Below are 15,900 nucleotides of genomic sequence, written 5' to 3'. Positions count from 1 at the left end.
TGGGCACAAGACTGTGGCTGCTGTTTCTACTCACTTGGTGAGTACATGCCACACACCAAAGGAGGGTAGTCTCCCCTTGTTTGAAACCCTTAAATGCAAAGTAACATAGGGACATCTGGGAAAGCCACTGAGCTTGGGGACAAGGTGCCAGTTAGGGAATTTAACACCTCTGTAGTCTGGCCAGAGGGAAAGAGGTAAGCTGAGAATCAAGCTCCAGATGGTAAAGTCCTTGTCATAATAATAGTCACAACCAGAGAGTTGACACATGGAAACAGGTGCCAGAAGCCATCTGTCAGACTTTCCAAATATCAGTTCACTTTATCCTAACACCTATTTGGACGGTAACTATTACAGGAACTCTAGAGAATACAGAATGGGATATTTAGTACATTTAAAACTCTCAGGTGTAATGATTTTATCTTTAAGTGTCTTGTCAGCAATTAGGACAATGGTTTAAGGTTATGTGAGCTATTCACCAAAGTAAAATGTACAAGAACATACATGATTCTAAATGGTTTTGTTTTCATTAAGTTTCTATGACTGAACAATTAAAATATGCAGCATTACTTTGTCATGTAGTATTTACTCTACATGTACATTAAACATATGTAGTTAAACATTCAGGAAGCAGAAATTGACAGCAGATATTTCTTGTAATGCTGTTATGGCTCCTTTTTACAAATCATCACTAGTGAAGATGTGATAGAGATTATCTAGTGTTTTTCTTCCTGTCTAGAAAAGAACACTATGTGCGGTACCATAAATTTTCTTTTTTTCAAAACACCTAACAATGGATTTTGGAATTGCTTCAGTCCTGACACCATCACCAACTGTACACATTAAATCGTTACCAGAGGAGCTAGTGAAGGTGTTGGCTCTATTTCATTGAACTGAAATCAGATGGCTCAGTCAATTTCTCTTCAGCATGATATAACACTGACTTTACTATTTAGTCATTTTAGATATGAACTAAGAAGACAAAGGTACTGTTGAAGGGACTATTAAGAGTCTCAGTGTGGAGGATCACAAACTATAACTCTGCAGAGGCCTACACGAGGCACCACAAAGCCTTACCCTCAGGTAGACGAGCAAAGGGGAGGACTTTCTCAGGCCAACCCACTCCGTGGGATCAACAGGAGCACTGTAGAGAAGGGATTTGTTCAACTCATGAAGGGGTATGTTGGTTTGATTTTCATTGGGCTGAAAAGAAGAGAAAAACAGACTGAAAATGGTTTGTGAAATTGGCAGATCGCAGGCAGTTCCCCTTCAGCTTTGATCACAAAGAGCTCAGTGGGTGGGGTGGTGAGGACCTATTTCAAGTGGGGAGGAGTCTCAGGGTAAGAGCAGGTTTAGTTCCATCATGGGTCAGATAACGCTAACGTGAGTGAGGTGACTGATAATAAGCTAGGCAGAATGTTCTTGATGTGGGGGCTCCCCCAATGTTGCCCTTAATCCTCTTAAGGTCAGTGAGGAAGGACCCCCAAATTTGAGGCTCACCAAGGAGCAGTTGACAGAAAAGTTCTCAGGCTTAATGGTTTGTAGCTGGTACAACATTTTGCAGACGATGATCACACATGTCCAGACAGTGCAGACACTGGAAGCCACGCGGCGGAGTTTGGCATATGGCAGAGCAAATGCCCAAGAAATCAAAAATACATAGTTGAACAGAGACACCTGAAAACACAAAATAAGAAATGGGGACAAAAATACATGGCATGACAGGACATTAACAAGACAGGACAATGTGATTCCACTTCAGTGAAGATTTTCAGAGTTCTTATGTGTAAGGCAGTGTCCTAGGTGCTGGGTGATCCAAAGATATAGAGGTGCTGTTGTCTTGAAGATAGTATATCTTGTAAAGTAGACAGACACACAATCAGGTAGTATCAATATAATCTAATAATAGCTAAGTTATAGGTGTGTTTGTGATCCTGTAATAGAATTTTGAAGGGGCCTCAGTCCAAAGAGGGGATTGAAAAAAAAGATAAAACAGCCCGTGGTAAATGCAATGCATACTCAAGGTCAATTATGCAGAAGCAAAGGATGAAGGCATGAAGAGGATAAGACATAAGGAAATTTTAGATGAGGATGGAGATGCGGCTGCAAGTCAAGCTTTGACTGGTTCCTTTGAACCATGAAATGGCACAGGAACTCACTCTGCAGGAAACAGAGATCCATGTATAGGCATCATGTCAGAGAGTTTGAAGGTAAGCTTTGCATCATATTTGGATAAGTGCCACAGACATAAGGAGGGTGAAATGTAAGGGTTAGGCTAGAGGCCACAGCCCAGCTCTATAATAATTGTGAGTTGTGGAGTTAGGGATTTCATAGTTGCACGAAAGCATATGATTTTGTGCTTGCATTGAAAAGGACACATACTGGAGTGGGAAATAAAATTAGTTTGATTTGATGGCTGACTGGTTTGACCATGGTAGTTTGTTAAGTGAAAAACTGTGAGACATAACACCCAGTTTTTGGTTTGTTTTTGTCTTTTGTTGTTGTTTTGCTTTGTCTCCACAGCTCATAGTTCCTTGGAAGAGTACAAAAACACCATGGTCTTATTCAGCCACAAAACATATTAATTTATTTTGATAATCCCTCAGGGCTATTGATACCCTCAGATGAAAATTATAGCATGTACTCACTATAAAGCTGAGTACGTACTGGATGCAAAGCTCTCTCAGCTATGAGAAAATAGGTTCCAAATCTGGCTTTTAAAAAAAGTGTAAAACGAAAAACCACCAACAGTAACGAGCAGTAGCTGTGTAGTATGTTGACCGCTATTCTTCTCCTTACTATCTTGTAACCACTGAAGGCAAAGCCCCTCTCTGAGAATTATGTGCTGAAATAGTAGGGTAGAAAGAGATGCCTCCTAGAATTAACTGAAGGAGAAAGAGATGATGTTTATAGGAGAGTCCTACAACTTAGAAAGCTCAGACACAAACTGAATGCTGTGTTTTAGCCAAATGCCTTGGTGAATGAATTGACTCTTTTCCCTTAGTCAAAAGTAGGGTCAGTTTGAATGTTAAAAAGCAAATTGTATTAAAAGTATTTACTATAAAGTAAGCCTCTTGCTTCTTTTACTGTTTTTTTTAAGGTTCTCAGTATAAAACCAATGAATATAATTTACACAGAAGTTTTCATTTTCTAAGAGATTGGTAAAGAGAGTAAGTCTTAGTTCCTAACGAGGTACCTGGGTAACAAACGTGAAGAGGATTGACTGCCCTCAGGGAACATGAAGAATGCACTGAATCCATGAATGTTGAAGACGAAGCCACACAACAAGCGTGCTGCCTGGGTTAGCCATGTTGTGCTGGGGGCTCTCAACTTAGTCTAACTCGTGGAGAGAAAGATGGCTCAGCTGCCAGCAATATGAATGGAGAACAGAAGTATCAAAGCAGCAGTGAGGTGGGCAGGGGGTTTGCAGGCCCAAGGCCTTATAGACAAGGGAGAATGGCAGGTTTTTTCCAGGAGAAGCAAGCTATCTAATAAAAGGGACATGTGATTGGAGCCTCACACCTCCCAGAGGGTGCAGGAATGGCACTCTTGGATTGGTCCGGGCCACATTGTAAGGTTCTTCCTCTATGTGAGGGCGATAAGAGATGTCAGCGACAATGTTTTCGGTTGAGGGGTCTCCTGTGGCGCCATTTGCACCCTGGAGAGGACATCTAGTTGCAGCACGGAGGTTATATTGGACGGAGCAGAGATGAGTGAAAAGCTAAAAATCTCTTATTTATCTGAAGGTAGAGGCGTTGTGGGCAGTGGATTCAGTTTTAGGGCTCACTGGCAGGGGTGCTTTGGGGCACACAGGGAATGAAGTCACGTACTGTTCATCAGTGAAAGTAGTGGGTTGAAAGAGATTAATGCCTCATCAGGTGCTGATGTGGATAGGCAGTAACTGGCATCAGTAGCACATGGACTCACCCTCTAGATGGGGAATGGGCAGAGTAAGCTGTGCACAGGGCCTAGAGCCAAAGAGGGACACAGGAATGAGAGAACAGGTAGGACCAGGAGAGAGGGCAAGATATGCTTCAAAGGACATGGTCACCAGAGTCCAAAAAAAGGAGAACAGGGATGAGGGGTCTCTCCAGGGAAGACATTTTACTGTTACAATCCCACAAATCAGAAAGTGGGTAATCATAGGGAGCTACTTTACACAACAGCAAGTTGGTGAGAATGCCAGGCACATTGCTTCAAATTCCTGCTCTCCTGCAGCATCATGACCTAAGGGGGACATAGGCTGGTCATCTCCGTGCACTTGTCATCTCCATAGCAACAAAAGTCTAATGGAATGTTCACCAAAAATGAATCCATGTCATATACAGGTATTGATGTGAAAGTTGAGTGTTGGTAAAGGCCAGTGAGCTAGAAAGGGACCAATGAGATGGGGAGGAGACGAGAACATATATGACATGAAAATAGAAGGGAAAATGCAACAGTGGGAATGGAGACTAGGGAGACTGGCAAAGAAATGGGTGGGGGGAAATAGCCAAAACTAAATATGTATGAAAATGCCATAAGGAAATTTGTTATTTTGTATGCTAAGTAAGAAAAATATATGAAAATTAATAATGAAAATATTTGGGCTGAAAACAATCCAGATGCATAAAAATTTCCATGGAAATGGCTGTTCATCCCCATGTGTAACAAGATTCTGATTATCCAGGAACTGGGGGTAGAATTTGATGCCATAATGTTCTCTGAGAAAAGACATCTTCCATTGGTCTTATGTGCCAAGCAGCTTGGTTGGAGTGTGATAGCTGAACTCTTTTAAAAATTGTAGATGGTAGGTCTTGATCTAAATTTGAGGGTGAAGACTTTGAATTGTAACCAGCTGAAAAGCCATCTACGAAAGTTAGAGATCTACAAAAATGATTGATCCTTTGCTGACTTGATCAAATGTAGAAGTATGCAAAAACTATTTGATTAATAAATTGAAAATTTCTTTCTCCACAGTAAACATGAAGGAATTGTTGATAGAATGGTGTTGCTTTTCTTTATTAAGACATAACACAGAATTATAAATCAATTGTACCATCAACTTCATATCTTATAAAGACAGTAAGCAAGACAAACTCTAGTGAAGATTTCATTATTTTTTAGAACCAGAGTATTCTCTTTGGCAACACAAACTGGAATTTTACTCCTTCCCTCAAAGAGAACTTTGGGAGATATATTTACATGTGGTGCCCACTCCCCACTTCAGTAAGAAACCATTGCCATATGACCAATCCAACTGGAATCTAAGCCATGGGACTTTCTCCCCTGCTGACTTTCCCTTTGTCCACTTCACCAACCTTGGGCCCCCTGTATAATAAAGGCTATGCACCTATATATGTCTTGATCCCTGAATGTCAGGGCCATCACACCATGAATGCCAGGGACACATGGGCACATGTTCTGTCCCATATGACAGTACAGCAAAAGAACACTTGCCTCCTTCACAGTCACCCAGATAATGTACGATGAGACGATTTTGATGATGTGCAGCTCCAAGATCCACCACATAAACACCTGCAACTTGTGAAAATATTCCAGGAACTTTAGGAAGAGCACAGTGAGGCGGTCAATCACCAGATGCCACTTGTTCCTTAGATCTGCAAAGCAGTAAATGCAACCAGGAACATGAGCACATTTTTCTGTCATTTATCAGAGCATACTTATAAATGCCAGGATGGAATGAGAAGCTGCCCAGTAGGCAGGGCATGATTTCTGTGAACCTGGAGAGGAAGTATCTAAGATCTCCATGCCATGCTGCTAATTAAGGATATAAGATAAAACACAAGGAACATGTTACTACATCTGCCTTTTAATTAAACCAGTGTTACATGATCTGATATCTCTATAATTTACATCTTGTTAATCAACCAGTGCTTCCATTAAGTGAGAAATGAGTGGACAAGTGTTGGAGTAACCTTTCTTCACATTACGTGAAACTGTGTGCTTGTATTTTCAGTTCTTGATTGCTACACCAGCAGAAAGCGAGGTGCTGGCAGGGTTTTGGTTTGTAATTTCTATGGCCCATCACCAGTTGTTTTTGTTTTTTTTTTCTGTTTTTTTGTAAATGCTTGTCCTTTCTCATCAGCTGAAGAGCAACCCATAAGAGATGGATCAGGTGTTGTCTTGCGGATGACTGGTTCAAACTGGAATGTGGCTTTTTGTGTAATAAAGAACTGATGAAGCCAGGAGTGGTGGTAAATGCTTGTAATTCCAGCACTCAGGGAGGCAGAGGTAGGTGGATCTCTGTGAGTCCGAGGCCAGCCTGGTCTACAAGGCAAGTACAGGGCAGCCAAGTCTACACAGGGAAACCTTGTCTCAGGAAAAAAGAAAAAGAAGAGCTGATGGCCCAGAGCTGGGGCAGGAAGGAGGTGGGACTTCCATACTGGCAGGAACACGGGAGAGATAGCAAAAATGGGAAGGAGGCAGGATGGAGAGTGAATAGAGCTGTAAGCAAGCAGAGAGAACCACGTGGGAGACAAGACGGTGGAGAAGCCAAGGTTAAGTTAGATAGCTAGCTGAAAAATTGCCCCAGCAAAAGGGGCAATTTAAAATATATAGATGTCTCCCTGTCTTAATTAAACCACAAGCAGGATTTTTGAAAGTCCTGTAATAGATAGGGCTTTTCAGTCACCTTTAATAAGGACACCCTTCAGATCAGCTGTGAGAGGAGACAGCTTGGTCCTCCTCAGACTCAGCAATTTCCTAAAGTGTGGTCAACTTCAGTCTAATTATCTCCTTAATCAAACAAGGCATTGTATTTTTCTACCTCAGGGGCTCACACCAGTCTAGCCTTGTACTGGTCAGCCCCTTTGGGAGCCACACAGAACTGGTTTTGGCTTCTCATATTTCAGTTTTGGGTTGTATCATCCTGTCAGAGCTAGTCTTAATGTGACTGTCCTTGGCTTGAATATTCAATAAGGTCTTAGTTATATTGAAAAAAAATGCTTATTACAGAGTGACTCAGGTGACAGTCAACAGAAAGAAGCAATTCAGCGGTATGTACAACATAGCAATGAGGGTGTGCGGGGATTTTTGATGGGATCTTTTAGTAAGACACAAAGTCCTCTTAAAAGGGATATAATGAAATCCCAGCCTTAATTTGTCTGGCAGAATTGTCACACACACACATATACATACATACACACACACACACACACATACATGCACACACACACACACAGAGGAAGGGGGGGTGAGGGTGGGCAACAGCAATCCAGATGTAAAAAAAGGCATCTGGTCCTTGCTTTGGGTCTTCTGAGATGAGTTATAGAAGGTAACAAGGCCTCAAGGCGTGCATTTAAGCATGGTTTTCCTCCTCATGGCACTTTTGATTTTCGGCTTTTCTACAGCTGAGAGCCAGCTAAGCATGTTTAGAGGCTGTGTGCTCTCCCTTTCTGAGCATTCCGGCAGGGACCAAACTCTCTGCCTCTTTGTCATATAACTTTTCTCAAAAACCATGGCCATCCTATTCCCCTCATTCCTGGTTATTATAGGTCTAGAAAGAAAGCTTAAAAAAAAGCCTTAATTTGTTTCTTAAATCTGCAAAGCAGTAAACCCAACCGGGAGCATACAGCACTTTTTGTGTTATTAATCAGAGAACATCTTGTAACTTTCATGATGGAATGAGCAAAAGGGAGCCCTTAAGTCCCTGCCGGGAACTAGCCTGAAGGACGGCTATGCAATTGTACAGCACTTCCTCTGGTTCTCACAGACTTAAGTGTTGGAATGGAACAAGCAACATAGTCTCCTCGATAAGTCTCAGAGTACCTTTTGCAAGAATGATCCTCTGAAAGTCACTTCAGGAATCACCAGTGGTTCTGTGCAGGTGCCTGCTTTTGCTTAGTAAGAGGGATCCTGTGAGGTTCCCATGCAGCAGAGGACAGAACACAGCCCTTTAGGTCTCCTCATGGGCATTGTGCCTATCACCAGGGACTGTTAGCCAGCCATCTACTCTCTTTCCTTTCAGTTAGATGAAAATGAGTTATTGTGATAATCTTATCACTATAGCAACCAACACCATTCTGCAACTTTTGTTAGACAGAGTCAAAGCTAGGTTCTCCCGAGGAAGTCACCCTGTCATTTGTGCTCTTGCGGCACCTGATGAGAGGGACTGGTTACCTGAGGTTTCTTCCTCTTCAGATTCCTCTTCCTCATCTTCCTCCTCCTCAGACTCATCACTGTCTTTCCCTGTCTCGCCCTTCTCTGCCTTCTTGGCACATTCTTCTGTTCTCTCCTCTCCAGGCTCCACCAACTTCTGTACCTCGGGTTTATCCAGGCTGGTGGTCATATTCATAATGGCTAGGTCTGGGAGGCTTCCTTCAGGGTGGGCCAATCTGTGGGCAGAGAGCAGCTGAGTAAGAAGAGGAAAGGGTGCCAGGAGGGTGCAATCGAGGGGCAGGTAATGGAGGCCAAAACAAGGCAAATCAGTAGGTGTGCAAAGACCTTGTGCCGTGGGCCTTAGATTCTCAACGTTTTTGTTGTTGTTGTTGTTGTTGGTTTGTTTTAAGTTCTTTCTAAAAACAGTCAACTCAGCTTTGTTAGCCTTTCTTATTCAGGCTCTAGTGATTGGTCAGGAATGAGAGCTATTGACACCTAAACTTGACATTTTTTCCTGGAGGAGAAAATGGTCAGAGTTTAGGATGTAGAAGCATGAAATGGCATCATGTAGAGCAAGCATTTCATGGCTTCACATGGGGGACTTACTCATTCTGGTGGATTGGTAATTTTTTCTTGATGCTGCTCAAAGTAATTGAAATAGAAAGGGAAAAAAAGGAGATGAGAACAGAGGAGTTATAAGGATGTCAGAGATCACACATCATGCTATATATCATCCACTATCATATCCGGGTATGCCAGGTACAGTGACGACCTAATGCCAAGTGCATTCCAGAATGGCACCAGCAGTGTGCTTTTATTGTGACACTAGGCTCAGCAATTGGTCTGGGTGGACAGGATGGTTGGTTTGTAAGGGAGAGAACATATAGGCTCCCCAGTCAAACTGCATCATGCTCTTTAGGTAAAGTTCCGAACCATCTTGCAAGAATCGCGTCATTCACAGGTAACCTAAGTCTTTTCAAATTCTTGAATAACATATGCTATCCATCAGCCTTGGCATTGGCTAATCTCATGCTACCAGCTTCTAAAGCATATGCAAGGAGAACCACGCTGTTCAGGCATCTGTATCACATCCCGTCTGTGGACCACTGATGTGAACTGTGGACTGGAAGCTGCGGGACATCCTGCAGGAGCCAGAGCCAGAGCCAGAGCCAGAGCAAGAATGCAGGGGGAGGGGCCGTTTATTGTCTGACAGCAGCTGAGGTCCCACAGTTGACTTCATAGCAGACAGCACAGGTGGGGGCTTTTCCCACCTCTGTTTTCAAGCACACTATTATGATGCTCAGGCTGCCCTCAAAACTCCCATGCCAAGCAACCATCCTTTAGCCGCTGAGTGGCAGGGGCTGCAGGCATGTGCTATATGCCTCACTCCCTAATTGTCTCAGAAATGAATCTTACAGTGCATTTTATGAACATGTATTCTGGAAATGCTAACCATCTTTTCCACTTGGAATTATTATTCCATACATTTTGACCCATTTATGACAGAATAGACAATACTATCCTACTAACAGGATTGTGGAATCTCAGGAAATTATTTAGTTTTTCTGAAATTTAGTTAATTTTCTGTCAAATTAGTAGGTTTGTCTGGATGATAATTAAGCTATCTTCATTGATATCATACTTGAAGACACATCTGTGGTTTGAAGGAGCTGCTGTATTGAGCACATATTGCCCTTGGGCAATGGAATCATAAAAAAGATATTCTCTTTAACAGAGGCCAAGTTCATAGATTGCAACACACCAGGGGCAAACTGTTAATTTAGTGCAGAAAGAATGTCTGGGGGTGTCGCTGGGGATGGGGTTATGCTAACATCTTACTCTCTTGCCTTGAGCTAGTTAACACATCCTCCCTACTTCTGGGAAGCTGAATCATTTTAAAGCTGCAACAATCACTTCTTTCCCCTATAGCAATGCTGTGCATCCATTTCTTCAATAACACCTGCCGCAGATTTGTCCGACCTCAGTATGCGATGCATTTGGGTGTAGCAGCAGTCTGGTGTCACACTCAGCAGGATACACTTACTCAAACTGCTGCAGGCCTGCATTATTTAAGCAGAAAAATATCTGCCACTATGATGTTGGTCATTATGACGTGTATTCTGAGGACTCCTCTGGAAGCCTGTAATCTCATCCTACTCCAATCATCTCTTCTCCTTTGCACATTTCCACACTACAATTCAGTGAACACTAGAGAGGACATTCTGTGCACTGGAGACACTTTCTTCAATGAAACAGACATAAGAGCCAAGGAGGCTTAATTTAGTACTAGTACTTGACATTGAAAAGCTGCATATTAAGTAGGTTTCCATTAAGGAAAACAGGAAATCTGCCACTGTAAAATCCCCTAGTCTAAATTCGATGAATGTGATTCTCCTAATTGGGAATGTGTGCAAGGTACATTGTCCTTGTCCCTTTCCCTGGGAGCAAGACATTCCTGAAGTTAGGAAGGGGAAGCATAGCAGACTTGTAGTGTTCACAGTATTAGTGACAGCTGAAGTGTTTTGCAGAACTCATAGCACTTTTGGAAGATCATATTTTCATAGGAGCAGTTGATCTGTGCATTTAGTTTCACATCTTACATGTACAGCACTGGTTACTCTGAACAGAGTCCAAGCACGGCTGCTCAGGACCCTGCTTACACACCATGGAAAGAATGATCTCATACCTGAGAAAAGAGTCAACTCTGTATTTCAGAAAATTTCCCACAATTTAATCATATTATTCAACTCCTTGCCAAGCAGCCCCATGCTTGCTACCACATACTTTGTGAAAGGTAATCTCTACCGTTGTTATCCTTATGTCCCTATATCTCTTTTTGCAAATTCAGAAACTCGCTTTCCTAAGCACATTTTTCTCCTTATAAAACAACACTGGACTTAAGTAAATTATGTGATAAAGGACTTACTGTGCTGTTCTAATTGAGTAGGAGGTCCTATTAAAATCTGGACACACTCTAAAGGTGACATGAAACACATGACTTGAAATAAGATTCAGGTGTGTGTGATTAACATTTCCTTGTGGGCTATGCTAGCCCCTCTTCTAGCTCCCTCTATGACTGAGAGATTTCTCTGGAATGAGAGTACTGGTAAAGCTGGAATATTTGGGATTTTAGTTATTTGGGGTGAGTCTGAGTTTTGGTAAACTATCTCCTAATGAAATAGATGGTACATGCTTTGTGAAAAACAGCACACAGAGAGCTGTCTTTTGTTTGGTCACAGGGAATATAAGTGGCTGGAAAAGATTCCTAACTAGAGTGTTTTTTACTTCTCACCCAGCAGCTAAAATCTTGAGCTGGTATTTTTCTCTCGCACTGGCTTCCAGCAACACCAGTCAGCCCTTGCACAATGCTTACTCTTATTTCTTTTATTTGTATTTGCTCCAATTTTAAGGAAGGACCATGTACAGCTACCCTCTTTGTATGTTCTGTGGTGTGGGGACAATTGCAAAATCTGGAGTTAAAAAATATCCTTCTTTAACATTATGATCTTTCTGTAGAATTGTATTTGGAAATTGATGTTTTGCGTTTTTTTGTGGGGGGAGCTGTTTCATTTTGTTTAAACTATGCACTCTGGCCATTTTCCTTTCATTCAGGAAGTACCTAACAAATATCAACTAATGAGTAAGGTTGAGGGTTCAGTGATAGAAAGCCTCCTGTGTATGGCACAGGGCATCCAGACTGGAGGAGCTTATGCCTCTAGCAAGGATGATAAGACAAGCAGGGTTCTGGAAGGAAAGTGTTAGGAAAGCAGCCTGAGAAAGTGCCGCAGGAGGGGAGACAAGTGCCAGCAGGATGGTGGCATTGATGGGACTGTGTGGAGGAGGCAGTTCTTGAGCTGAGCCCTCAATGATGCCATCAGCAAGGAGTCAAACTCTCAGGCAAGCCTTGAACAAATCCTACCAAAGAACAAAACCAGTGGGATGTATAAGTTGGTATCAAAACCAAATGCTGAGCACCAGCTGAAGACCCTGGACCACCTCCACAGTCTCTCTGCGGCGCCATTTGGTATCACCCCCAAATGGCGTGGTTTGCAGAACACATCCATGAGCATACCTGAGGCTACCGTCCACTGTCAGAGGACACACTTTTCATTTATAAAGCAGTGAAGGCGTTAACATGTGAAGAAACAATTTTGAAACAAAAAGGAGAGAGAAAATATTAGCATACCCACCTATTTATTATCAGATACACGCGACCATTGACTTTGGCATGGCTGCGCAGTGAAACGGAAGCACAAGGATGCAATGGGAGACAGATGGGAGAGAAAGAGCAGACTGTTAGACAGGGGACAATGGAGTTGACTATCTCTTAAGCTTTAGGCAGGTGCATTATCATCCGCACAGACTGTGCCTTGAAGAAGAGTCCAGGCAGCAAGATTCAGGAGCAACAAGAAGTCAGACACACACACAGGAATAAAAAGTGCTCAAAGATCCCAGGCCCCTTCAGTCTCCTCCTTCCCATCTCACCTACTTTATTACAAAGCAGTGATGCTGAATTTAGAAGACACACATTACCAAAGACAATTAGAGTCTGAAGATTAACTTTTACTCCTTTTTTGGATTAAAAAGAAAATCCAAGTACACCATAGTGAACATATTTTCTTTATAGTCTTTAAACCTTAAGTTAAAAGATATTTTCTAACGTGAATCATAGATAACTTGCAATTTTATCATAGTAATTAAAAGAGTTTGCAGAAAATTATTATGTAACTTGAATTATTGTTCTGTTATATATTATCAGTTAGTAAGTCAAATTATATTTCTGCAATTTCTTACTGAGAAATCATAATAATTTTTCTTATGTATGACAAATTATTTTTGTAACTCTAAGTATAACTTCTATAAGTTTAAATACAATAAATTCTACTTCAAAAATATGTGATATTGGCGTATGTGCATGCTTACACACACATACCAGTGTTGTACAAGACATGAAACCACAGTTCTGAAATAAACCTAATGCCTCAATGAGTCCATTACTCTCCTTTTGCAACCAGTTCTCATAAAACACCCGAGTGCAAAGAACTAGGAAAAGGTAAGCAAGCAGGAAAGTTGGTCCCAACGCTGAAGATATTTATTTCTTCATCATATGGATCTTAATGCCATCATTTATTAGGACTCCACACAAAAATATTACAGTGAGGTGAAAATTATCAGTGAGAGAAAAAAAAATGAGAGAATTTTAGAAAGATGGTGTATATGCCAAATAGCCGAATTTTGTGACTTTTATAGAACACTCTTGCCAAAAACCTCGTGACACCAAAGTTGTTTAATATCCCTAAAACAGTTCTTGAAAACTGCTTTCTCAGATCTGAAAGTGAAACCCATGTAACTCTTCAACACTTTGCCCTTTTCTTGGAAAAGTCTGCTAAGGGAATGCTTGGGGCTGAGCCACAAGCAGGAATAAAGGGGGCAGTGATCTCGAGGGCGTCATTTAGGTCTGCTGTCTCTTACTGAATTGGCAAGTAGATGTTGTGCTGCTGTAGAAAGAAAACAGCGTATACATGTCATGTACGCTAAGCCTTCCCAAAACCTTCATAAACGGCACGGCAGTGCATGTGTGCTTCAAGGGAACTCTCTGCTTATACTCTACATACTCGGTCTAAATCATTTTTAGGTGGCGTCTGTGATGAAACACATTGATCCAAAGCAAGTTGAGGGTTTATTTCACTCAGTTTCATATGAGAGTTTTTCCCATTAAAAACAATGTGGGCAGAAACTCAAGCAGGTTAGAAACCTGGAGGCAGGAGCTGATGCAGATACCATAGAGGGGTGCTGCTTACTGGCTTGCTCCCTGTGGCTTGCTCAGCCTGCTTTCTTACAGAACCCAGGACCACCAGCCCAGGGATGGCCCCACCCACAATGGTCTGGGGCCTCCCCCTTCAATTAATTAAGAAAATTCCCGACAGGCTTATCTACAGGTGGAACTCCTGGAGCCATTTTCTCAATTGACGCTCCCTGCTATCTGGTGATTCTAGCTTGTGTCAAGTTGACATAAAACTAGCCAACACCGGTGATTAGTGTGGTAAAACCTTTATTAAGCTTTTTGTCTTCAGTAAAACTATGGTCCTGAAAATACTCTTCTTTACAAATTATATCTTATTTGATTATATATCAGAAAACCCAGACACATGGCAATGAGAATAATAATGACAGTTTCTACAAACAGGAAGAAATTTTAAAGAGAAAAATTTACATATTAAGGGAAGAAAGAGCTTTAGGAACAAATAAAATAAATTGTAAGACATCATTGGCAATGATTAACAGTTAAATTTCACAAACAAAAATATTTCTCTATTATCCTCCTTCCTCTCTCTCTCTCTCTCTCTCTGTTTTTGTTTTCTTATTTATTTATTGCTTTTAATTCACTTTGTAGTCTAGGTTGGCCTTGGTGGTTACATACCCTCCTTTGCCAGCTTCCCAAGTGATGAAATTATAGGCATGTGTCACATGTGTCACCAGGCCTAGCTTAAAATATGTTTCTAAATTCTTTGAATATAACTTTTGAAAAATTGCCGAGTGTCCATAGTTAAATCCAGCATGTGTATTGTCACAATTTAATACTAAATACTTTTAGCCATAGGCATCACAGCAATATAAAAATAATCAATCCATGATATTTTCCAATAATTGACAAGTGTCACTGAGGGTAAATTCTCTCCTATGATTTGTCTATGGAATTCCTTCAGTTCTAACCGCAAGTCATTTTCAAGCATTGATGATCATTAAAGGAAATAGGAAGTGACATCAGAGAGTTTGGGTTGTCCACCCTATCTGCATGGGGGAAAGTATGCATGAGGATCAGTGCTGGGCAATCGAATGGCTCTGTTGCCTGGGATTGTCTCTCTCTCTCACACACACCCAATCAATGAGCAGTTCAAGGTCAAGGTTAAAAGTCTAAGTTAGAGTGCTGGACTTGGCTTCCAGCTGAGGCAGGGTACCAGGCTGACTCCCAGGAGACAGGAAAGGCTTCTTTGGTTTGCTTACCTGTAGATGGTGTTGTCTTCTTTGCTGGGGATGGACTTGAGGTCTGTGAGTTCCAGGAACCGGTCATGGAAGTAGTGGAGGTGTAGGATGCACACCAGCAGAAAGGAAGTGGGGATGAATATGCGTGTGAACAGCTCAGCCACGGTAAACTGCTTCAGGCCGAGATCCTCGAGCCTGCCCAAGAAGACAGAACAAGAGCAAGCAGCCTTTTGGGCACGACAGACTATCCTCACCCTCACAAGCCACAACAGGCATTCTCTTAGCCTCTAACCCTCATCTCTCTCTCTCCCTACTGTTCCTGTCAATCCTGACTTCACAGCAGTCAGTAACAACTCCTTGTAGCAGAAAGCAGCAGCTACCCCTCTGTCCTTGTTCCATGCCAGGACCAGTCCTCTTCTAATCATGTTGAGGTTAATGAATCACACATCTCAGGTCTCCTCTTTGGCCTCTACCTCCTGTGTACCGTTTAGACTCTAATGCCGTTAGATTCAGTTTGAGCTCCCTTTGCTCACACCCTTCTTGGTCAGTCTCATCACTTTCCATATGAAGGCATCTGCCTTTTTGTTGCCAAATGGCTACTAACAGCACCATGATTTCATGAGCAAACAGAGCCACACTTCTACTGGGAAGCTGCTCCACCATGACTTCAAATTCAGCAGTGGCCTGGGCTTCCCTCTTCCTTGGCAAAGCTGTTCTCCACTCTGGCCTCTTATGGACCATTGGATGATGTATACATCTGCCTTGTGCAAAGTTTAGACATCAGGAAGTATCCCCATTTGTTCCCATCATACTCATGCA

The 15,900-nt window shown here is 42.0% G+C and overlaps 1 protein-coding gene across 4 annotated transcripts in view; it reads right to left on the bottom strand.

The window, feature by feature from the left end:
• The window catches only part of Piezo2 (piezo type mechanosensitive ion channel component 2), a 358,636-nt gene that overhangs the window by 67,106 nt on the left and 275,630 nt on the right, over positions 1-15,900 (bottom strand). For 2 of the 4 annotated variants that reach the window (XM_060377179.1, XM_060377181.1), the window contains exons 17-23: positions 15,103-15,276; positions 12,288-12,329; positions 8,704-8,736; positions 8,119-8,333; positions 5,437-5,597; positions 1,498-1,674; positions 1,075-1,200 (exon numbers count right to left, since the gene is read on the bottom strand). In XM_060377179.1, the coding sequence (XP_060233162.1) occupies positions 1,075-1,200; positions 1,498-1,674; positions 5,437-5,597; positions 8,119-8,333; positions 8,704-8,736; positions 12,288-12,329; positions 15,103-15,276 (928 nt within the window). The remainder of the gene's footprint in view (positions 1-1,074; positions 1,201-1,497; positions 1,675-5,436; positions 5,598-8,118; positions 8,334-8,703; positions 8,737-12,287; positions 12,330-15,102; positions 15,277-15,900) is intronic. The other 2 variants (XM_060377180.1, XM_060377182.1) reach the window with 2 other exon arrangements.

Source organism: Meriones unguiculatus, chromosome 2 (assembly GCF_030254825.1).
Source record: "Meriones unguiculatus strain TT.TT164.6M chromosome 2, Bangor_MerUng_6.1, whole genome shotgun sequence".
Classification (NCBI taxonomy): domain Eukaryota; kingdom Metazoa; phylum Chordata; class Mammalia; order Rodentia; family Muridae; genus Meriones; species Meriones unguiculatus.
This window is presented reverse-complemented; position numbering and strand designations above follow the sequence as displayed.